Source organism: Myripristis murdjan, chromosome 14 (genome assembly GCF_902150065.1).
Source record: "Myripristis murdjan chromosome 14, fMyrMur1.1, whole genome shotgun sequence".
In the NCBI taxonomy this organism is placed as follows: Eukaryota; Metazoa; Chordata; class Actinopteri; order Holocentriformes; family Holocentridae; genus Myripristis; species Myripristis murdjan.
In genome coordinates this window covers 25,163,703-25,188,381 of record NC_043993.1, presented here as the reverse complement: position 1 = coordinate 25,188,381, position 24,679 = coordinate 25,163,703, and the positions used below count along the sequence as shown (strand labels likewise).

Genomic DNA, 24,679 nt, shown 5'->3' with positions numbered 1-24,679 from the left:
GGAAAAAGTTCAAAAAGGTGTTTGTGTTTATCCGTTAGTTACAGTACAAAGACATCATTCCATTTATGTTACCGGTAAACTGCACTGAAATGGTTCGAAGCACCAACCAGTCGGTTTGAGTTGTATTCATTGACTTATTTTCATACATCATTTATACGCTGTTAAATGAGGGGGCTGTGAGGCAAGGAGGGGTCTAGCACCATGAAAATTAAACCTCCCCCTGATTGCACTTCCCCTATCCACAATATTATCACCATAGTACATTTTTAAAACACCTTGTAGCCCCTTATCAAGTGAAGTACCATTGATATGCAATAAATATATTTAAGAAAACAACCATATACAGTATAAATAAAGTCACAATTTACAATTTCTCATTTTCTCTGTAATCCAAAAAGAGCAACTAACAACAAAAAGAGGTATAAAAGTGGGAGGAAAATCCCATTGCAGTAATTAAAAGCAGAGTGAAACAGGGTATTTTTAGGGTGTATTGTTGCAACAACCAAAAAAAAAAAAAAAAAAAAAAAAAAAAAAAATGATTGAGGTGGACTTATACAAAGGAAAAGACCATTTTCAAACTAGATTTTTGATTGACATGGAACTACATTAGTCTTATAGTGAAACTCAAAACAAATATGTACATTACCAGGTGTGCACAGACTTCCAGTGGCAAGGGGGGAAATCTGCAAACGGGAACTTTGTGAGGTCAGACTTTTTCAGGAAGAGACAATTTGAAAATAGCTTTGCATACTCATTTGTGGGGATTTCTCAAAGAGGAATTATGATAACACAACAAACAGGCCCCAGTCTTAAATCTCATAATATAAATCAGGCCTTGTGTTTGAGACTGCCTTGATTTAAGACAATACAGGATGGTACAACTGCAGCAATCAAAGCTTTTGAATGTCCTTTTAAAGTGTTTAAGGGTTTGTTGTCTGCACTGCACTGTATGCAAAAAAAAAAAAGAAAAAAAAAAAAAGAAAAAATAAACAAATACTGTAGTCAAAGCAGAGAAAGATGAATTATTAAGCGTACTTTTCATCTCAAAGCCACAATGAGGAATCTGTGTATACCTAAATTTTACATTGTCTGCTGAGAATAGCAGATTGGAATTTAAGAGCCAGACTGGAGTAAGCAACCATAAACAAACCATAAATAAAATATTTGACCGGACTTTTGAAGGGCTGTCTCTTTGTCCCTTAAGGCTGCCCCTGCATAGACTATGGAGAAAAATAAAATAAAATAAAATAAAATAAAATAAAATAAAGAAATAACATAAAATAGAAAAAAAAAATAATAAAAAAATAGAATGAAGTGATGGTTTGGCCGATCTGGTCAGGCCTCCAGGCATCCACTCTTCAAAATGTTAAAGTGGCAATATGTTCAACCCCAGGGCAACGTGCGGTGCTGGTCTGTGGCCCAGTGCAATGTTGGCTGTCATCAGGACTGACCTTTGGACAAAAAGCACTGAGGTGCCCTGCCGTCTGCACATTTGCTTCCCTCTTGCCCCCCTTTGGCTTTTGCATTTAAATGATTGTGTGTCCCATTTGATATTTTTGTTAAGTCACCCCAAGCAAAAAGGGTGATTACCCTCTCTGCACCCCTCCTATGCACACCAGAGTATATGCTATAAATTAATTCACAATTTACAATTCTTTCTTTTTCTCTGTAACCCGGAAACAAAGACAAACTGTAGCAACAAAAAGAGGTATAAAACTGGGAAGGCATTCCCGTTCCAAAACTGAAAAGTAAACAACAATAGATCTTTTTTCTCTGTGTATTGTAGCAACCACACCAAGACAATTTAGCTCGACTTATGAAAAACAAAAAAAACAAAAAACAAAAACAAAAGAAACCTAATTTACCACCTACACACTAGATTTCCAACTAAGAATGAAACCATATTAGTCCTCTAGTAAACCCGTATTTTAGAGAAACTGAAAAAAGTCTTCAGTTGTTATTTTTAATACTTACATAAAACATTATTTGTGTGTGTTTGATTCTCTAATTACCTCTCCTCTAAATACAGTTCACAAGGCCAATGTGGTGTACTTCTAGGCTGGTAAAACTTTTGTAATATCTAAGTCAGAATAAATAAGATTGGAATAGCACCTCAGAGAGTATACAGACAAGAATTACAAATGTCAGAGTTTTACCTGAATAACAAACAAAACAGGAACCAGTACAATGCCATTTGTGACAATCAGCTACTTCGCCTGTGAAGCGATTCCCCTGCTGGTACCGTAGAATCACAGCAAATTCATGGACATATAGAATAACTAGATTGGTAGAAAAAGTTCTACCGGATTTGCATAAAAGTACCTGAATTAACACACAAAACTGGCTACTTGACGCTTTTGAATCACAGCAGTGTCCGTTGAACATATGACCTGATCCCCAGTGCTAGGACTGCTCACATTTTATTCATTTATTTATTTTTTTTATTATTTTTTTGTACGCATCGGCAATGCTTTTCATGAGTAGTACCAGTCTAGTCATTCTATTTCAAAACACAAGTCCAATCAGCAGCTTGTATGGGGAAGACAGTGAGCTCTTGTTGGATTGGCTGAGTGTCCATACCTTATTGTGTGATGTAAACAATACTGAGTAAACGTGATTGGCTGATTCAGAAAGTGTTCGCAGTGAGAGGCTGCCTCGACGACCACATCTGTGCTGCCATTGAGAAGGAGTTTTGGTTATGGCTGATAGACAGCATGGAGGAGTCCTCACTTTGGAAAGGGTGTTGGAGCCTGAGGGGGGAGAAACAGACAGAGATCAGCTTGTAAAACATGTTTGTTTGTTACTTCTCTGTGAAAAATAGAAGCAGCTACTATGCACTGATAACCAGAGAGTTAGTTATGGATCTTTTTGCATTCTCATGTGGTAAATTCTCATAAATAAAACATTATTTTGAAGACAGCATGTGGAGTTAGTCTCTGGGAAAATGATGCCTCAGGGCCTGCTTTACTCTGACAATGAGTACTCCTTGTCATATTAAAGTAACTTGTCAGTACCTGTGTAAACAACACAGTACCATAAAAACAATATGCCGAACATACCAACAAAATTTCTAAAAATGTTTTGAAAAAACAAAATGGTGCACATTATTAACACATGTCCAACTAGAACAGCATTCAGAGAGATGCTACACTCGCACTGCTTGCATGTAATGTAATTTAAAGGTCATGAAGGAAGGTGCCACTCTTGGCAGTCATGTGGAGCTGATGGAGCCTGACCTGTATGTTGTGATTAGAGAGCAAGTCTGTGAAAGGTGCTGTAGTTTGAGTCTGTCACTCACAGCATGGAGCCTACTACGAAAATGGATCCATCTCCTGCCAAATGTTTCCTCAGTGGAGCACAACAAGCTTTTACAAAGCAAAAGTGAACTGTCTGATCACAGATGTAAGCCCAAAATGATCAGATGACAATTACGGCAGGATAAATAAACACAGTATCTGTGCCAGATAGGTGTGTTGTCTGGCTGGTCAGCTCACCCCAAAGTATTTACAAGCCAGCGGGAGTCTGTATCCATGGTTACAGATATTATTTTCTCACCAGGAGTGGGAGTTTTTATCAGAAGTAAACATAATGAGCAATATGTCTAAACAGTGACATAATAATCACTGTGTTGGTCATTTACTACACAGAATCATGATACGCTTGCTAAATGTCAGCGATTTCAGTGCTGCATTGTCAAGCAGGCTCAAAAAAGAAAAATCAATTAACAATTAATTAAAAAAAAATAATTACAAGAGGTCGGCATCGTGCACAGTGTAGCTGGGGCAGCTAGAGACGACAGAAATAGTGATTAAGCGTAATTGTAACAGCAAAACTGTTGACATGAAAACAGCAAAACAGCAGGGCAGTGCCGGTCTTGTCTCACTGTCATAAAAAACAAACAAACAAACAAACAACAGCAACAAAAACAATAGTGCATGTCCTTGTCTAACAGTGAAGGTATCTGTTGATTCTGATTGGATCAGAGCAGTGCCAGTTATGCATGTTAGTGACAGAAACATGCAAAGAAACATGATTGATTACCACAGGTTCATGAAATTAAAAGCTCTATCAATCAACCAACACACTAATAAGTATTATCCTTTTAATATATAAAGAAACACAAACTAAAACATAAACAAACACAAGCACAGTGTTTTGTGATGATGTGTGCGTGTATTATTTTGTGTTATGCATTTGTTTGTTAATTCATGTTTTTTTTTTTTTTTTTTGCCTGAATGTTTATGGTATGTATTTTTTTCTTTGTGGGGATATGTCATGTTCAACATTTTTATGTGGTTATATGTATTTGTGGGAGATTCTTTGTGCATGTACCAGCACTGCATATCATCCCAAATGTAACAGGTTTATTACAAAGCAACAATGTGGAAAAGCAAGCCTGAAGTATGTAAACAACATTAGGAATGCGGCACACATTTTCTTAAACAAAATAACACTATAAAATAAATTACAAAATAATAAAGATTGCACTGAAAGATGTATTTTAATAGTGTGCAATTAGCCCACTAGCGTCTGCTATTCAACTTGTTTTCAGAATTTTCTTGAGTCAAGTGTCATTTTCTTGATACCAATGGGATGATCTGCCTTACTCTGCCTTGTTTCAACATATTTATACTTCAATCAGGACAACTCGTGTATAGGAAGTGCATCTGTTACAATGGGTTTGACCTTGGCAGACTTCATCTGCTTTATGTTAGCTGCTACACACATTTCATAAATGACTGCTGCATGTCTATATTTCAGTAGGGATAAATGCAATAACACCTAGATCATAAAAAGCAGACCTAAGCTGATGGAGCTGAGCAGGAGGAGGGCTGAGGTGAAGCTGTAAGCTGACGTGCTATTTAAAGGGCTTTGAATTCAGGGAGTGAGATGATGATTGGTTCACTATGAAAAGCACGCCAGCCAGGAACCAATCAGCTGATGGTACCTGGAGAGTTTCCTGACTGAACTGGCTCTGCTCATTTGTTACCAGAAAAAAAAATCCAGAAACAAATGAAATTGCATTAGAAACAAGTAGAATTATAGCATCCCAATGTCGCTAACTCTGACACTGGTCAAGATGGAGATTTTTGCAGTGCAAGCAGTGAAATCACCAAGTTTAGTTTTTGGCTGGAATGAAAGCCTGCATACACTCACACACTCCCTCCAGTGCACATGACTGGACACCCCTGTCCTACATAGACTGGACTGCTCTATCTCTGTATGCTGTACCCACACATGTGACTACTTGCATTGGAGACACTGGATGTGCACTGGATGAAAATATGATATGGACTAGAGTGGGAGAGGCACTTTAGCCTTTAATACTATAGCATAAAACCTTTTCTTCCACCGTTACTGCAATATTTGGCCATAGCTACAGTTGTGCCTTGCAACAATAAAGAATGAGACTGACCAAAGTGAAGGTGTCGTAGGTTCTCATCAGCTCCTCCATACGATACTGCTCCAGCACCACCACTCCTGCCAGTGAAGGGCTCTTAGCATGAGCACAGTCCTCACAGTGCACCACATAGGTCTTTTTGCTGCTGTTTTCACTGGTCACAAACAGCAGGTCAAACACCTCCACCTGCACAAATACAGTTTGATACTGTGGTTTATAACCTGTTTGCACTGCATCCATGATCCAATTCAAGCACAGTTTGCTGTGTAGACGGACGGTAAGGGTCAGCCGGAAGGGGAACTTACATCACACTCGTTGCAATAGTAGGCTGGCTCGTCCTTCACGCGACTCTGGTAACAGATCTTCTTCCCTGCGGCCACCAGCTGGTCTCTCATAATCTGGATGTGCTTGATGGACTGCAGGAGGCAGTGTCTGGAAAAGATGGAGAGGATTGTGAAGCGTGCATGTCAACACGTAGGCACACACACACACACACACACACACACAAACTGTACCTGGACACACACACACAGATCTCACTTGATCATCTTGAAGGTGTCCTGGTCGGTGATTTTGATGGTGCGCGCCACATTCCACGAGACATGGATCATTGGAACGATTGACTTGACCTTCTTGACTTCATTCCACTCAAAGCGCTCCAAGGCTAGTTGATACTGGTAGGCTGGGAGGACAAAAACCACAGAGACAATGAGGCCAAAGGTACTGCAGGCAATAAAGTTTGAAATGTTGCATCTACAACAGTGCTTGTTGTTTGTAATATGAGATAACAAAGAAAACCTGAATATCAAGTTAAAAGTAAGGGATTTGCTGTGCATCAGGCAACTGGGCTTTGATCTTGGACAAAAAGCAAATAAGGTACCATCACTGTCACATTTTAAGTAAATATAAGATTCAAAGTTTTGCTTTTATGATTTGCATTATGTAAAGCTTGTATTTAATGTGTAAATGGACTTGCTCCTCAGCCTCTCTGTAAATACATCAAGAGGCTGCAGGGCTTCAGCAGATCCAACAGAGCAGCTTGCATTCTGCAAAACATCTTTTGCTCAGACAGCATTTTCAGTGAAAGGAGCAAAGTCTTGGAACTCGGTACCTAATTCCTTGAAATTTGTTGCAAACTTCACCACTTTTAAGAGGCCAGCCAAACAAACCTGTACTCATGTTTATTTTTTCCCCGCTGTTTACAACTATGTCCTTTTCTAATTTTGTGTAGTCATGTTACTGCTAAATGTCTGTTTTACCTTGCTGTAATCAATTTACATTCTACATCTACATTTTATGTATTTTTAATGTATTAATTCTAATCTCTTATTTTTTGCAGAAACGCCTCTCAGGATGGGTGTTGCAAACACTACAAACACTATGATACTTACATCGGATAGCTGTTTTCAGTTTGTCTATGTTTATTGCATTGGTTTCTATCAAATAAACAATAAATAAATAAATAAAGCTCTTTAGGCAGGCTCTTCAGTACAAAAAAAAAAAAAAACATGAAAAAGAAGAATCCAGTGGAGCACCTGGACTAGAAGGTAGCCTTTCTTTCAGTGTGAGTGCAAAAGAGATATTTTTTTCAAAGCTCATGTCATATCCAACCACATGAATTCAAGTCCTAATTAAGTCATCTATTAACCCACATGCAAACAATCATGCATGAATACAACTAATTAAGGTAAGCTGTCAAAATTTAGCTGTCAAAGTTGTGAACATATCAAATACATTTCAATAACATATATCAAACTGATATATCTGCTACATAAAGTAAACAAGGCACATCTTAAATGTCCAGTCTACAGAGAGGGTAAAAAAATGGAAAAACAAGGAAGACGATTTCAAAATTATTTGTTCTGCCAGACCTCATTAGTAACTTACAGTTAAGTGGCCCCACGTTCCAGGCGATGTTGTTGCACCAGCCCACAGCCTGGACCCAGTGTACAGTCCCTGCATTGATCCACACCAGGTCTCCTGGCCTCTGGATGAAGCGGTACACGGGAATGTTGGCACTGTAGAGGTCTTCCAGGACTGGCCACCAGGACCCTGTGAGGTAGTCGACTCCATGCCTGAGGGAAAGCAATTTGCAGCAACAACACAATTTAACATGTACAATTAGGCCATTATCATCTCCATTATCAAAGTGAGTTTGTGCTTATCGCATTGAAAGCTTCCCCACTTACTTCTCACAGAAGTTGTTGATGGCCTCCCAGTAGTGCTCATGGACAGCAAACCACTCACAGTCACCAGGCCCAATATTGATGTTGACTGAGCAAAAATTGTTATTCTCCTGGTGACCTGTTGAAAAAGGCACACAGTCAGTTAAAGAAATTCAAAATGTTGTGCTTATTTGCCAATTATTGTTTACATAAAACCTTTTTTTCTTTGCAAACTGATGTGGAACACAGGAAAATGTGTTCCTAGAATCAGACAACATTGGTTATGTTATACATAAATATATTAAGCGTGGGCCAATATACTGATAATATCAAATATCACTACATTTGCAACCATAAACAACATTTCCCACAATATCATATCAAGGCAAATTAGAATCATATGACCACAGTCTTTGCTATAACATTTTTATTTAATTTATATTATCAGTTAATATATTAATATTTAATATTGTGATACTCTGACATGATAATATCAATATATTAAATTCTTTTACATCAAAGAATGGCTTCCTACTCTCAAAATTGGTCTAAACTAAGAATAAATAGAGGACGAGACCTATTTCATGGCAGAGGCAGTGGTGCAATGGGCCCAGTGAATCCCTACTGGCAAAGTGAGACACCCACTGACCTGGTGTGCGGCTACCTGGCACCTTCATATAGAGCTGGACAGTGTTCATGCCCAGGATGGTGTGACCGACGTGACTGAGCATGTTGTTGCTTGATGCCACACGCATGAAAGCTGGCAGCTTCAGCAGCTCCTGTAGCTGGGGCTTCCACCTTATACAGAAACACACATGCAGGGTGGAATGACAAGGGCCTTCGAAGACCTCTGAGTGCAGGCATAGATTAATAACATCGACCAATTCAAAACAGCCTCACCTTTTAGGATCAGAGAGATCAATGTTGGTCCCAAATTTAATGATCTTTCCCGCTGGTTTCTGCTCTGGGCTAGATGAAAAAGAAAACGATTTGAAGTTAGTATTATTACCAGTAGATTCATAATCATAACACTAGATTGTGTATGGGATTGGATAATATTTACCTGGGTGTGCTGGTGACATGGACAGGGTGGGTTTTGTTGATGACAGGGATAGAAACGGTTTTAGTGGTAGCCGAGTTAGGACCGCCTTTACAGTTGGCTAGGACAGGACCAGCTTTTATGGTGGTTTGGCTCGGACTGGCAGATGGATCTGAGGGCTTTGTTTGTTCTCCCTCCTCTTCATTCTCACTCTCCTTCTCCTCCTATAAACACATCTACATGAGCTTAGCCGGGAGGTTGGCCAAAGCTGAGGAGCTGTGCAGCTTCAGTCATGGACAACCATAACATGCTTATGACATGTGGGCCCTCCTTTATTTCACTCCTCGTTGAAGTGAACTGCCAAAACTGTTGTTTGGCCATCACACTCAATATTCATGATTTACTCTGCACTCTTCAAAAGCAAATTCTGGAGAGAGGTGAAATACTCTCGGCATCATATACCTCAGGAATCTAAAAAATTAAACAATGCTGCAGTTTTGCAGACATTTTCACAGTGTATCTTTAGTTTTGACACACATATTGAGGTAAAATTTTCAGTTAAAAAAAAAATGAAATGTGAACATCTATTTGAGAAATTAATAAAACTGTAAGATTAAGAATGTCATAGGACCCACATGCATAAAATCAATTGTTTTTAAAATGCCTTAATACCATGCTGTGTGCAAAAAATGTCTGTACACTTTTGCTTTTCTCTAAATGCCAATATCAGTACAGAAATAATAGCTGTTTTTTAATTTTAACATGGCATTTCTTTCTGAGAGCAAAATTAAAGATCGTTCCATTTTGCAGGCACTTGCACTAATGTAAAGGTTAATGTTCATAAACAAATAGCATCTATACTCTTCTTTTTAATGGGTTGATCCTGGAAAAAATGATCTGGCTTTCCTGAGTACACAGACCCACTTCTTAAGTCCATGGCTACAGCTAACACTAACCAGGAACACACTTTCTGCAGTAAATGCTAGGACAAAGACACTTCCTTTGCTATCAGTGACAGCTGCTGGCAAATATCCAAGATCATACAGGCAGCTGTTAGCAACGTACCACAGTTGGGGAGAGCGTTAAGGGTGGGAAAATCAGTGTTTGTAAGTAAGTTGATATATTACTTTGGCAGTTGACTCTAAAAAAAAAAAAAAGATCATTACCAACCATAATTATCAACTGTAACTTCTCACAAGTTTAACAGTGACAGACTGATTAAACAAGTCCAAGTAGGAGTGTAATTACACAACATTTGATTTGTTATTCAGAACTCCTGTCTTGTTGTGTACACTGGCAGCAGCAAGCCAAGGGTTCACCTGATTTTCAGGTGGATGTCTCTGAAGAATCAGACGAATCAGAGGAATCTAACTCTGCCTTGCAGCAGGGCCAGCAAGCCAATGTTAAATTTAGGGATGACCAGTTTTGGAATTGGATAATACTATTCATACCACGGTCTGGGTGAATGCTCTTTTCTCATTGGCCAGCAAACTGTGCATTGCACACATAGTTTGGCTGAAGTTTAATCACTGTTCTAAAGTCATCTGCTACCCAAAATGTAACCATGGCAACATTAAAAAGCACAGCTGTCAAAGCTTACTTGTTATCAACTGCGGTGAGCACAGCCAAGTTATCGGCTTGATAAACTAACAACCAAGATGGAAAACGCACCAATGGGATTTTCATATTGTTTTCTCCCATTTCCTCTACATTGTTGGTAAAAAAACATGGTATAAGCTGGATAATCAACTCGTGGGTGTGCGTTAAATAGTTTTAAGGCACAACGTGGCTGGTTCTTTGCCTCCATGTTATGCCTTAAAACCATTTAACACACACCTATGAGTTGATTAGCCCCTTACGTATGAAACTTTTGTTCACACAGCAGTGAGAGACAACTGAGGCCAGACTTAGCAGGATAGTAAACCACGGGCTATACCAAAGAATGTCACAATGTAAAAATTACTAAATACCCATACGTTGTATGCCACATGTCATACCACTCCAACAATATCAAAAACAGTGGAACACACCCTCAGATAGTGCTTGATGAACTTTTTGTCTAGTGGCATTTGATGTTATTAGGGGTAGAATGGGGTAAAGATGGGCATCAGGAAGTGGTGTAGACAGAAGAACTAGGGTGTGTATACCAAATTCACCAGCATCCATCTCAACTGATTATAGTAATGTCCATTAAACTTTAAATTCTGTTTATTGATGCTATGAGGGAAAATGTCTACCTGCAGGCTCTCCTGGAAGCTGGAGGCCTGGTACTGGGCGTATTTTGCGATGGTGGTGTGCGAGCGACTGCTTTCGCAGGGCCAAGTCTGCGCTGAGCCACTGGGGTCCCAGTTCTCATCGGCAGGCTGCTGCACCTGAGTCCGCACTTCCACAGCATGTTCAGCATTGGCCTCCACCAGAGATTTGGTGGAGAACAGACCTAGGTCTCCATAGGGAAAAAAGACATAAACATAAGCAACAGGGTTTCATTAATATACTGATAGATAGGGTATTAAAACAACAACAGCCCTTTTCATTTCTCATATTTGGTAAAGTAAAATTTAAAAATTGTATTTTCCCAAATCAACAGGGTTCTTAAGAATGAATACTCTCAAAAGTATCCATTAGTCCAGGTTTTGTGTGTATTTATTTTTCAACATTTATAACGTGTCTTTGGTAAGAACTGATATTGTAGGACTAATGTGTGAAATTAGGCAAGATGACGCTTTCTCACTTGCACACAAATTGTCATTATAAAGACAGCCTTAAAAACTGAGCTCTAGTCTGTATCAGAACTAGTCAGAATTGGTAGAGCTGTGTCCAGTATAGAAAATATCTGAAGCTACATCTAAACTTGATGTTCCCTCATCCATTCCTGAGAAGGTGTGAAGCAAAACATAATATGTTGTTGACTGTCATGTCAGCATTTTGGCTTCATCATATCATAGTTTAATGTAAATTTTATGATGAACTTGAAATGGCAAGCATGTACAAACACTCACACTCAGACTCACACTCACACACACATACACACACACACTCACACTCACACATAGATACAGTACACACAGTACTAACAAGCACAGCTCATACATTTTGCAATGATCTCTAAATATGTTTGCATCTTTCTGTGATTTCATCCTTTCAGAAAATACTAAAAAAAAATTAAATTTAATAATTTCCCAAAACTCCACAGTGTCATTATATTCTCCTTTATATTTGAATTCTAGATTCAATGAGTTCAGACACAATTTCCACAATGTAATATAGAATACAATAGTACTATAATACTAATAAATTGCACTACATTTCTATTCCCCCAAAACTCATTTGGAATAACTGAAATTTAATAAATTCAGGAGGGGTTTGAAACTTACTAAGGCGGAGGGAGCCAGCAAGGCCTCTGATGACAGTGACAGCGTTTTTGGGATCAGTGCAGAACTGGAGCAGAACTGGAGAGAAGGCATCTCGCTTGCTCTCCAACTGGAAATAACAAGAGACATTATAATGCTGTACTGAACTGTCAACAATGTCAGTGCCACTGCAAAAACTCTGAGCAGAAGGAGGGCACTGGCGCACATGGATAATAGAGATATTTTATTAAGCACAAATATGCAAACACTAATGTTTCACCATAATCAACACAAAGACTGTCTTAAAATGTGAAACATTCTCCCAGTAGGTGAGGCACTCTACTTGTTTTCAGTGCAGTTGATCTCATTTCAGAAATTTTCTAGAATGTGTGTAGCCCATATCTTAAGGCAGATTTTGGAAAATAGAAAAGCATCACATCTCATGGACAGGTTTGCAAGAGAAACAAGCTTTTAAGGATCTTAATGACTCAAATACTAGATTGACTGATTTGTTAAAAGTGGATGTTTTACTGATCAAGTCTGTGTGGACTCACATAGATGCTAGGTGTGGGTGGGTTAAGCTTCTCTCGAGGGATGGGGGTCTCGATGGCAATGTTAGGCTTGACAGAGAAGGCAGGGAGCAGGTACGACTCCTTGAACTTCCCCTTCACCCTTGCCCCCCTGCAAGAGAAAGGACAGAGCAAGAAAGAAAAAAAAATATCAAGAGGTGGAAATTAAAGTTGCACTGGAATATTTCCCTTCATCACATCATTTCTAATGATTCATCTAGACTAAGACTGTCTTCGTCAGACCCATAGTACTCACTTGCATGCTCTGATCACTTCGCTGGCTGTGTTTTCAATGCTGATGTTGGAAAGTGGGATTCTTCTCTCCTCCATCTCTGATGTGATGAACGTCTGTCTGCCTACAGTCTCCACTTTAATCAAGTGGATCTTCAGCTCCTTTGACAATCCCATGGACAATGCCTTCAGCCTGAGGGGGTCAACTGAGGGTAATGAGGAGGGAGGTTTACTCGAAGGTGTGGAGACGCATGATTTGGATGTATTGATTGTTATAGTTGGCGCTGGGCCTGTGATCTTGGTTTCTATGTTTCCAACTGGTGAGGATACCTTTTTTTCAGACTCACTGACCTCTGTCTTCTTCTCTGCTACTAGTGTCACCTGCTCAGCAGTCCCTGTGTGCACCTTTTCTCTCTGGATGTCTTTGCACTGTGGGTTTTTATTTTCCTGAGGAAGCTGGTCCTTCATATTGTCCTTCAGCAATTTAGGTAAGTTACTACAGAACAATGGCACCAATGATGACACAGGTGTTGTTTTACATTCATTCTTTTCTCTCAACTTCCTAATCTCATTTGCTCCATTCTTGTGATGGTTATGGATGACACTGCTTTCTTCTTTCTTTCTCTTGATCTTGACCTCTCCTTCCTTTCTTTCATCCTCAATCATTTGTTTCCTTTTTTTGTCTGTGCGATTGTGTCCCAATCCTTCACTGGTTCCTCTATCTTGCTTGGTGGGCACAGGAAGGAGGCCGGTTAGAGAGGCTGTGTGTGTGGTGGTCAGTCTCAACTCAGCACTCAGTGACCCAGCCAAAAGAGTTGTCTCTGATCTCTCAGAGAATGTCTCCATATCCTTACCCTCTCTTTTCTCTTTTATATCATTCTTCATCTCTTCCTCTGTCTCCTCTAGGCTCTTTGTGACAGGATGACTAAGGTCTGTTGTACCATGGGATTTCAAAAGTGTGTCTGAGGTAGCATGGGTTGGTGACTGGTTGGTGGGTTTAGAGGAGAATATGGGATCTGATGCAGTGGCAAAATCTTGATGGTCCTGACACTGGATTTCAGGCCCCAGTGCAAGAGAAGATGAGAACTTCACCCCTCCTGTGGTGCTACCAGGAGGCCAACCAAATGGACCGCCCCGACATGCGACCCTCTGGCCACCAAGAAATGTTGCCAGGCTCTTGAAGACATCATCTAATCCTGTCTTATGGTGCCGAAGCCGACACAGGAGGAGTGAGCTAGATGTATCTGTACTGCTGTCCAACTCTTCTTCCTCTTCTTCCTGCTTAGCTGTATAAGGTGAACCACAGAGCTTGTCCATGTCATTATGGGAATAATCTGTCACTGTACCTTCACAGTGCTCCTTATGTTCTTCATCAACCTTCTCACTGTCTCCATGTGAAGGAGAAAAGCAATGGGTGGGGCTGGGCTGAAGGACGGGTCTCCTTATCACTCCCTTTTCCAACTCATCATCATCTTCCCCCAGAGTTGATACTGGAGAGCCCTGCCAACTGAGAACAGGGGGGCTGGCTGCTGGGTTGTCTCCCAGTTCGGTCAAACTCCCTATCACTACCGCTGGCTGTAGATCTGGAGCCTTAAGGACCCCTCCTTGCCCCCCGGCTTTGCCATGGATGGGTTCCTCTATCCCAGTGGAACTCGCTGTACTGAGAAGTGCTAAGGCTTTATATGAAAGGGAAGGGAATGTATCATCAGGATTTGCTTTTGGTCCGCCCTCTGAGAGGGACTGGGTCTTCTCGCTGGTCTGGTTGGGGCTGGTGTTAGTGGGTAGACACTGTAGTAGTTCGTCCTTGACAGCCAGTTTGGGTGGACTGCAGCCTTGTTCCGGCATTTTATGATTTTCTGATATTGTGGATAGGGATGGTGAAGTACGTCTGGGATGAAGAGTTCCTCCAGGTGATGAGTGACTCTCATAAGTATTTTGAGTATCTATGCATGTCTGATGTCTCTGTGACAATCTCTCTGCTCTGTCCTCCCTCTCCCTGGGTTTATGTTTAGATGGGGTAGATGGTGTCTGTCGAGAGTGGCCTTTCCTATCTGGGCTCAGAGGTGTAGCCTGAACCTTACGGTGGCTCATTTTGGTCACGTCTGCTGAACAGCATGTACAGGAAGATGTAAACATTTCCTTTTCTGTTTTTTCTTGGATTTTACTTGTTGAGCCTGACCCATGTTTTCCCTCTTTTGCAGCTTTCTCTTTTTTCTTTCTTCTGTCGCCTTTGTAGCTTTGTTCTTCCAATTTCAGTAATGTCTTTAAGTTCTTCTTCTTTTTTTCCTCTTTTTTCTTCTGCCTTTTTCTCTCCTCACCCCTTCTGTTGATCTTCCACATTTCATCTTTTCTCTCCCTTTTGCCTTGTTTATTCTTATGTTTGCACTCGAGTTTTTTGTATTCTCCAAAATCTCTCTCAGGTTTGCTGGCTCTTGATCTGTGGTGGGTGGACTGTTGGGAGCTAAGGGGCTGTGAGGTCTTTCTAGATTTTACCTCTGTGATAGGGAACCCAGAATTCGGACCAGCAGAAGACGTGAGACAAGTGGTAGATGTTAAACTAGAGGTATGAGTATGGCTAGGACTTCCCTGTAGTTTCTGCTGTCCTCTGTTTTGCAGTACAGCGATGTCTAAACTTTGGCTGGGACTCCGCTGATGAACCGCTAATGGGTCTTTTCTCCCACTGGACATGGTGTGTGTTAAGGGACTGGAAGGAGATGGAGGACTGATGGTAGAGGAATCCCCATCTTTGGGGCTGCAGTGGTGAGATGGATAGAGAGGAGGATCTGCACCAGAGGTCTCGGAGAGGGGTTCACTCCTTGACTTGCCCCGTGCATTAGTGCGCTGAACTTCCTATGGAGTGAAGATGATATAAATCAACACTTCTCTTCTGGACTAATACACTCAATAACACAACCACATCATACAGCAACCAAGAATTGGTGAAAAAGCCCAGAAAATGCTTTAGAAAAGGAGGAAATGCTGATACTCAACATTTTGTCGTCTAATTAAATGAAATGTCATATCAACATCCTACGGTTGCTTATATCATTTTATGTATTCATGTTCCTTAAATGGTTCCTCACTGTGCTTTGCTTGTGGTGGTGGCCCCGGTTGTCCTTGCCATCCAGAGGGTGTGGCAGGGGGCTGTGCTGTAGGGCTCTGGGCTGGCCTGTGTGCCGTGGATAGTGGTAATGATGGTTTTGGCGGCTGTAAGGCACACGGGTGTGGTCTGCTGGTGAAGAGGGCATTTTCCGGTCAACCTTCCCTCTGCTTCCGTGGTGTGGTGGTCTGTTGCCACAGCTCAGTGATAGAGGAGGGTGATGAGTGTGAGAGGAAGAAGAACAGCTGTGGCCTTGACCTGATAGGTTACTGTTATAAAAGCCTTGTCCTCCAGTTCTCAGTTTAGAGGTTTCCTGCAATATTCAAGACCCCGGAATCAAGAAGATGTAATAGAAATCAACAATATGCAGTCTTCTTGGTCAATTTAATTTCTGTCAATAGAAATGATCTTTTACTGATACCAGTAACAAGTTATACATGCTTACCTGTGTTGGTGAGGTCCTGTGGTCAGAGTGGTGGCAAGGACCTGCCCTGTCATTTGGAGGCTTCCAGTTGTCTTGGCTGCAGCGGTGGTACCGAGATGGTGATGGTGCGTGGGCATGTAAAGCTAAATGCTTTGATCCAAGGTGAGATGACTAAATATAGGGTGAAAGTAGAAACAGGTTGTTAGGTTGGATGGTTGTTGTACCATTGGGTGGTGCTATTGTACAACTATGTTTAAAAAATGAATCACAGTTTGTTGTTCTTAGCCAACCAGGATCACCTGATCAGGGCCAGAGTTTCTTCTCCTCTTGGCAGGGCACTCTTCCCGAGGGGATAAGGGGTGCTGTGGGGGTGGACTGTGCTGGTGGAGTTGGTCTCGGCGCTGGTGGAGGGCTGGCCGTTTCCAGGGCCCTGGTCTGTGATCTATCATTCTGCCTGGGAAGGTCCTGCGGCAGTCTGAGGGGACCCATCTCTCCGGAGGGGACAGCAGCTCTCGGTTGTTGTGATGTGGTCGAGGACCCCCGTACTAATAACACAGACAATTTTTGTAAAAAGTTACATTGATACTAGACATCTGCCTTCTAATATGAACCCAATGGTATTCCATAACTCAGATCTGCTTAATCTCACTGTGGAGTGGTTGCCATTGTTGTCCCAGTTTATATAACGTTCTCCCAGTCCTGTGGGATAACCACTGTGGCTGCCAGCTCGATTGTGGAATGAGCGTGTGGAGTTGTGGTGCCAGTTCTGGCCCCCATAAGGCTGGTCCTTGCAGTCCCAAGGACGTAGTGACAGTCTGTGCCCCCTGGGATGACTCTTTTCCTGGGCATGATTGGCTGTTCTTTCCCCCCTGAGTACAAGACACACAGAACTTAGGTGAGCAAAAAGTATGTATCACAGTAGTCTCATTGGATATATCTAAGATATGCAGATTTTTAATAATGCACTGAAAGGAGCAGTCATGTGTGAACGGTGCAAAACACATTCAGTGTCTTAAAAAAAATACTGCAGCATAACACAATTGAGACTTGTGCACTGAACCGATGCTCATTTCCACAGTAGAATTTTTCCTTTTCGTTCTGTTGCTCTGTCTTAAACGTGCAAGTTAAGTTGCTTTTAATTTGATTTTGATGGACATACTCTCTCTGTCCATCTAGGTAGTTCTTTGAACAGACAGTATTACAGTACATAATTTCTGTGAGACAGAACATTTAATCTATCAAGATTTTTCACTCACCTGCTATAAATATGACTTGATGGTGGATGATGTGATTGATTGCGCCCTCCTTGACATCTGTAGCAGAGGGGAATATTCCATTGTTTTTAGCAAACATCTTTTACAAAATTTCAGTATAACTGTCTCAAAGGGCTAATTCACAAGCAGTGAGAGTTAGATATATGATTTTTTTTTTTAACAAGGAAATAAAAGCAAGAATGTCCAACAGAGCAGATGGTAATTGAGCGTCTTACTCAAGGCTTCTTTGACATGATCATTTGGGGAAGGGAAGCATGGTCTATTCACTTTCCCAGCACAGATTTTTACTAACAGGACATGGGAAACTGGACAAGCAACTATTCAGTCACAAAGTCAGCCATTCTCTAATCTTTGACTATTGCCACTGCACATAATTCACCTTTCATTTCACCTTTCTCTGACCTGACATAAGTAACAATTTTCAAAAAATAAATGAATCCTTAGAGGCCTTTTTTTTTTTTTTTTTTTTTTGTATGACAACTGTGATGGACCTTCCATAACTACAAGTTCCAAATAACAGGTCAGCTTTTCTAGCAAAAAAGAAAAACAGATTCCCTGGGAGCTCAGTGAACAACAGGTCACCTGCTTTGACATCCTAATCATGAAGTAAGTTGAAAGACTTGTTAATAATTTGTTAATGAAGGGCCTCTGAGTACAGCTGACAGCTCACATGACCCCGTGCAGAGGGGTCATCGATGTCACAGTGACGCTGATCAACTTTCTTACCAAGCCTTTGGATAATCCCAGAACACATACTAGGCTTTTGTTTGTGGAACTTTCTCTGCTTCAACAACAGATGATCATGCCAGTAAAAAGCTGTTGACTCAGGTTGGTCTAGGTTTTCTATATTTGTACTACTGAGTTTTGTATTTTTTTTTTTTTTTTTTTTTTTTTAATGTGCCACGCTCAGTGAGTGAAGACAAACAAGGCCATGTCTGCGTGTCACTGCTCAGAGGTTTGTCCTTTCATGACAGCAGAGGTCACCCAAGCAGATCCTTTAATAATCACAAGCCTGTTACAAGATCATGAACGAGTGCATGAACCTGGACTTCGTGCAGTGCTGCTGGGGTGAATAACAAACCTCCATTCTGTCCAAAACAAAACAAGCTATGGTGTATATTTCCAATGAAAAAAGCCATCTACAACTGCATCTTTAACTTTTACCAGTTATCAGAATATGAATTTGTAGACACTTACAAGTACTTGAAAACTATAGATTAGTGTACATTCTGACTAATGTGCCACCAAGAGTCATCAGATTTTTTTTTTTTTTTTTTAATTTAAGAAATGTATAAAGTGATGTTTGCTCTACATGTCTTTAACAGAAGCAAGCCTCAGTTTTCATATAGTGGCCTGTTTTGCAAACCAGAGCATGAAAATTAACAACTGACTCAGCAGTGTTCATTTCACTGACACTGCATCACTGATGCCTATACAAAACAGGCCCTATATGCAAAGCCCAGATTGCCATCCATACACTGCCCTGGTAACTTTTTCTCTGGAGAATTTGAACCACTTCATTCAGATCATACGTTCAGGCAACCACAGGCTAAGTGAAACAAACTAAAGTTCAACCTGCATGCTATAACCGTACTTAACTCTATGCTCCATGCACTCACCAAACACATCATTTGCACTACTGCTCGTATCGAGCATATATGTTTTTTGTATTTTAATGCAATCCAGTCTTCCCAATAAGGACAAAAAATAATCAAATTTGAACTTTGAACAAGAGGAATACCAGTGCTATTTCTCTGCTGTGCATTTTTTTTTTCATGCACAGCCTGCCAGCTCTGCTCTAAGACAAAAAGGTTTTTCAAGGAATCTTTTGTGGTTCAGAGTTTACAAATAGAACATTTAATACAGCCGACCTCATTCTCTGCCCAATCCTGATTGTCTCTATGGCAGAAAGAACCTCCTTTCAATTGACAATTGTTCCGCTTCCCAAACGCCACAGCCAGATGCACACTTGTAGCTACAGTCATTATTATGCTCATTAGAGTCTTAGCTGGTCTTTCTTGCGGTATTGTTGCTACCATGGACTTTACCAATTTCATCAGCATTATGGCTCACCCATGAGGGTTGGCGGTGGATGTATCATCACCACTGAATTAGTGGTCCAGTCATTTCTGCCTCCAAAAAGTCCTTCAACCCACATGACCACACAGGTAATTTGTTCCAACCCTCGAATACAACCCAGAGGACCATTTCTAATATGACCCAAAGGACCGTTTCCTTAGCAAAATAGCTAGTGAGTGAACGTTCACTAACAAAAGTTACCTAGCAAGTTAGCCACTAAACATACACTACTTGGTTAAGGTTAGTAAAAGGTCAGGGTTAAGGTTACGAAATGTTCACTGATTGAGCCAACTACCACCCCACCGGCATCATAACACCGTGTTTGTTGCTTGGTTAACACTACACCACAGTGTCGTTATTTACAGGGCCACCAAAGGTCCTGTGAATAACTTTAAAACATAACTATAGGCATAAGTTACTGCACATACACCTTATATAGAGTAGTTTTTATTACTGCTTTGATAACATTGTTGGTCCCACCTGAAAAGTACTGTGTTCACATTTAATATAATACACTTTGTGACATGTTGCCTTGTGGTATGAATGTCTCTGAACAAACAGAAACTGAAAATGATCTTAACAAAAAGTAAAGAATGCAAGCTTTTAACCAGTAAAGAAAGCAGAAACAAAGCATTACAGTGCTGTGAGAGACAGCTGACCTGTGTGTACGGTTCCAGGGGCGACTGTTCATGGGAGTCCATTGTCCTCTGTTCGGTCCTCCAGCTTGGTAGGAGTCCCATGTGTTGCGGCCAGAGTACAGCTCTGCTGGGTGATACATCCAGCCTGGAACAGACATGCTTTTAAGTGTCATCCATTTAACTTTATGGAAGAGAGTATTGTTGTCAGGAATTAGCTGTCACTTGTGTAAATAAACTAACGAATCAAAGAACTGCCATTTGAACCATTCAGATCTTAGGGTATTAATTTGCACGTATCTGCACACACACATACACACACATACAAACATTTACCTACACACAATAATCTTCCGATTTATATGTTAGCACAAATAACACTTTGTGGTGAGTGCTGTTTGAGAACTAAGGTGACTCCAGTTCTTGGATGCTAATTCAGAACTGGTCAATCTGCTTATTCATTAAATGTAGTTACAATCTGATTTGGAAAATGTGGCCTAAAACAAGAGCCCACCAATCAAAGGTAGCCATGTAAACTTGTGGCAAAATTGAGTATTTTGCCCCGCTGTTAGGCCTGAGGATGGCTGTGACAAATCTATCTATATGTTCATCTGTCTGTCCATCCGTTCAACACTTAACTTAAAGGCAACATATCTTGAAATCTATTGGCAAGATTGACAAATTGGGTGAGCGAATTCATGCTCCCCAGACGATGAACCCTGTCAGTTTTGGTGACATGACCTGATCATGACCTTGCTTCTTGTGTCACCAGCAGGTCACACTGTGTATGTGGTATACACTCCCCAAAGGAAGGTTCCTCTTGCTGCTGATGGTGACTCTATGACCTTTCCTCTAGTGCCACCCTGAGGCCAAACATTTGACTTGCACACAGCATAAATGTAATGGAGAGATTGCTAAGTAATTTGCTGTATGAACCACATCAATGTTGGTGTTATCATCGCCTTTCCTCTAGCGCCACCCATGGGCCAGTATGTCACATTTGATATTTCACAATCTAGTGGACAGATTTCCATGAAATCTGGAAAGCACATTCATGTTACCCAGAGGAGGAACCCTATCAACTTTGGTGACCTCATGGCCTTTCCTCTACCGCCACCTTCAGGCTAAAATGCACAAACCCCACTACTTGCATTACCCCAACATACACCATGCCAGTGGGCCATCAGTTGTGAGTATGTTTTAAATTACTGTAGTGTTAAATACATTTTATAATTTCCAGCATGAATGTATCTTCACAGAGCACAGTGCATGTACAGTAGTAGCCTGCATCCTCTGCTTTTCTTCACTCTGCTCTATTCTCCTTTTTCTTCTCTTCTATACCTTTTCTCTCCTGATTTCTTCCTTGCCTCTGTAAAGAAACAAGGAAGGAATTGCTTCTCTTCTCTGTTTTCCTGTGTATATCCTCTCCTCATATCTGCTGTGCCCTCTCCCATCTGTACCCTTTTGTCTACTTCATCTTTGTTTTACTACATCCATTGTTCTGTTGGGTGAAAATTTGATACAGTGCTTGAAAAATGTGAAAGGGATACATCTGTAGAAGAAACATTCAAGTTAAGGCTAAAATGTGGCCAGATGTTGTATCTAAAAAGGCTAGACGTGTTTAGTATAGGGGCATATGAGCGTCACTTATGGGAAGACAGACATATGAGTCAATAAAGCAAGTATGTGGCTGAACTGAACAAAAAAGCACTGAGTCGAGCAACAATATACACTGAATATACAAATTACGAGACATCTTTCTGATATTGAGTTGCAGCCCCTTTTGCTCAAACCACAATGACCACAAATTGCCTCAAGGTTTCAAAATCCTCCTGCAACTCATTTGCTTCTCTTTATCTCCATTTCATCCTTTGTGAATGGTATAGATTTCAAAATAAAGAGGGCATCTGGCTTTTACCTGGATTTACTTTGCTGCACAGTGTATATTGCACTGTACTGTATTAAAAGAGTTAGTTTCTCTACCTTTATCTTTACCATTTAGGACATTTAGTGTACATTTTTTTCACTCAAAGCTATAACTAGTAACCTCATTTAACAAGAACAACTGCTAGCATCATTTCTGTAAAGGGCTGTGCTGTCACCAAGCAAAAGAGGTGAGGGAGGAACACAAAAATTTACGGCAAAGCTATCATCAGTGTTGCTACTTGTCATCTTGTCAATCACTAATTTGCACATGTAGTCAATAAATCCATGTATGTGAGGCCTGGCTACAAACAACCGCAGTAATTGAATAAACTGTTTGCTAAAAAAAAAGTTTATAAAACACATACTTTCACATAGTGGTGTAATTTTACATTTACTGTCCTTGACATGCTCCTAAAAATAAGCATTACAGTTGTGTGCACAGCGCATGCAGACAAAAAAGCAGAGGCAATAAAATGCTTAGTCTTGCTCTGTCTGCAAAGCCCTTCACTTCACTTCTGAAAAAGCAAAAACATTACCTGTTGCCAACACACACAATAGAGTGATACATTCTGTGCACAGCTGCTTTGTATTTACGTGCATGAAATACAAAGAGAGATGCACAGCATCATGCATTAGGGCAACTCTATACCATGTCTACATGATAACTGCCTCTTGTGTCCATTATAAATTAACTTTATATCCCTGTGTCTGTGATTTGCATCCACACATAAGTGTCATTTCATCTATCTACAGTAGATGCTATTTCCTCATGCTGTATTTTCTGCTGCAGTGTGTCTGGTTAGTGGTCATATCATCAGTCAGCCAGAGCTGCAGTGTGCAGTCAACCTCTCTAATCACTGCTACCCAGCAGCCACCACAGCCAGTGGCCAACCAATTATAAAATACATGGCACTAAGATGAAGGACCATGGCAACCTCACTTTAGGAAGACAGTGCTGCTGCACTCACCATGAATCCCCGACTCCAGAAAACTGGGAGAGAATGTGCCTTCAAATCCACTGCACCCCATGTTAGAAAAGGGTGCACCCAGTTTCACTGCCCAGCGTCAGATGCTGATTCAATACAATTTCTCCCCTCATTTGCTTCATCTACTGCATCTTCCTATGGCACAGAGAAGTCTGTAAAGTCAACTGCCCTCTGGCTAGGTGTTCATAATCTCTGGCAGAGCTGTGAGTTGATGGCCAATGCCTGCTCCCGTTTTCCAAACTCTAGCCTCTGCTGACTGCTCCTAGGCTGCATTCATTTCAACTCACAACTTGTTAAAATTGAACTCAGACTTGTGAAAAGAACAGAATGAACAGTCATACATTATGGAATTACAAGCTGGAAATGCAGGCATCATTTAGGAGCCTGGGTTTCTCTGATTTCAGTTCAAGTGACATCAGAGGACACAAAAATGTTAAGTAAAAATTTATTATAGCCTTATATCACAAAATATCTCTCAATGGGCTGTACATATAAGAAAACAATGGTGAGAATTAATAGCAATATATATAAAAATGTATAGAAGTGAGACAAACTACATATAAACAAAACAAAATGTATAAAAACAAATTTCCTTTGTTTTCCTATTTAATCAAATGCCACTGCAGATATGTTTGGTATTCACACTTGAGGGAAATGCAATTGCTTCTTGTGGGCATCCATTTTTCTCAAGTTGACTCCGTGAACACAACATTGTCACAGTTGGAAATCTCAAGTTCTGAATTTAAATTAATGCAGCACAACTTACATCATAAATTGCCTCACTAATGAATACTATCCAATCTGCCTGTTTATTCCACAGCTCTGCCTCAGCTCATCCTCTGTTCCTATGCCCTAAAGAACAGCTTTGGCACATTTTACCTTCTCCTCTTGACTCCCTACCTCATCTACCAGTTTCTTTTTTGTGTTATTTCAACCATCCTTGTCTCCTAAAAAATATGTTTCCATACACCTAAATTGCATTGATATTTGATATTTTGTCGCTGATTACGTTAACATATTTGTATATCATATTGGGCAGCATTTTAGCCAATTTCATTACCTTTTGCCACCAAAAGTACTGGGTTAAGGTTAGAGAAAAGATTAGGTTTGGGCATAAAAACCACTTGGTTATGGTAATGTAACATAATGTTTACAACCACCACTGTTGCTTCACGCTGGACTCAGATCGCCTGGGTGAAAGGCAGTTGTTTGACCCATCTGCCACCCCACCTGCCTGCTAGTGTGGACTTTAGACAAATGTTCTTGTGATGCGTTGCAAACAAACATAATCTGCGACAAAATATGATGTGCAATTTAGTTGTATGGAAACACTGTATGAGACAGGGCTCATTATTTGGTTCGATATAGGTTTGTTTGTGTCAAGACCAAGGACTTTGCAGCGCTGGTGCAGCTGTCCTATAATAACCCTGCTGACTGAGCAAAATGAACTACTTCTTCAAGGGTCCATTTCCATCCAACTGTTAGAGCAGATGCTACATT

General features: G+C 40.6%; 1 protein-coding gene across 1 annotated transcript in view; it reads right to left on the bottom strand.

Annotated features, from left to right (window-relative positions):
* Positions 1-994: 994 nt before the first annotated feature.
* kdm6bb (lysine (K)-specific demethylase 6B, b) overlaps positions 995-24,679 on the bottom strand; it is a 24,591-nt gene continuing 906 nt past the window's right edge. The window contains exons 2-20 of the mRNA XM_030068112.1: positions 20,292-20,415; positions 17,536-17,592; positions 16,929-17,148; positions 16,579-16,824; positions 16,301-16,450; positions 15,839-16,168; positions 12,781-15,605; positions 12,510-12,636; positions 11,980-12,085; positions 10,843-11,048; positions 8,630-8,829; positions 8,467-8,535; positions 8,216-8,364; positions 7,591-7,705; positions 7,289-7,476; positions 5,942-6,083; positions 5,707-5,833; positions 5,417-5,587; positions 995-2,750 (exon numbers count right to left, since the gene is read on the bottom strand). Coding sequence (XP_029923972.1) covers positions 2,727-2,750; positions 5,417-5,587; positions 5,707-5,833; positions 5,942-6,083; positions 7,289-7,476; positions 7,591-7,705; positions 8,216-8,364; positions 8,467-8,535; positions 8,630-8,829; positions 10,843-11,048; positions 11,980-12,085; positions 12,510-12,636; positions 12,781-15,605; positions 15,839-16,168; positions 16,301-16,450; positions 16,579-16,824; positions 16,929-17,148; positions 17,536-17,592; positions 20,292-20,410 — 5,571 coding nt within the window. The 5' untranslated portion in view covers positions 20,411-20,415 and the 3' untranslated portion in view covers positions 995-2,726. The remainder of the gene's footprint in view (positions 2,751-5,416; positions 5,588-5,706; positions 5,834-5,941; positions 6,084-7,288; positions 7,477-7,590; positions 7,706-8,215; positions 8,365-8,466; positions 8,536-8,629; positions 8,830-10,842; positions 11,049-11,979; positions 12,086-12,509; positions 12,637-12,780; positions 15,606-15,838; positions 16,169-16,300; positions 16,451-16,578; positions 16,825-16,928; positions 17,149-17,535; positions 17,593-20,291; positions 20,416-24,679) is intronic.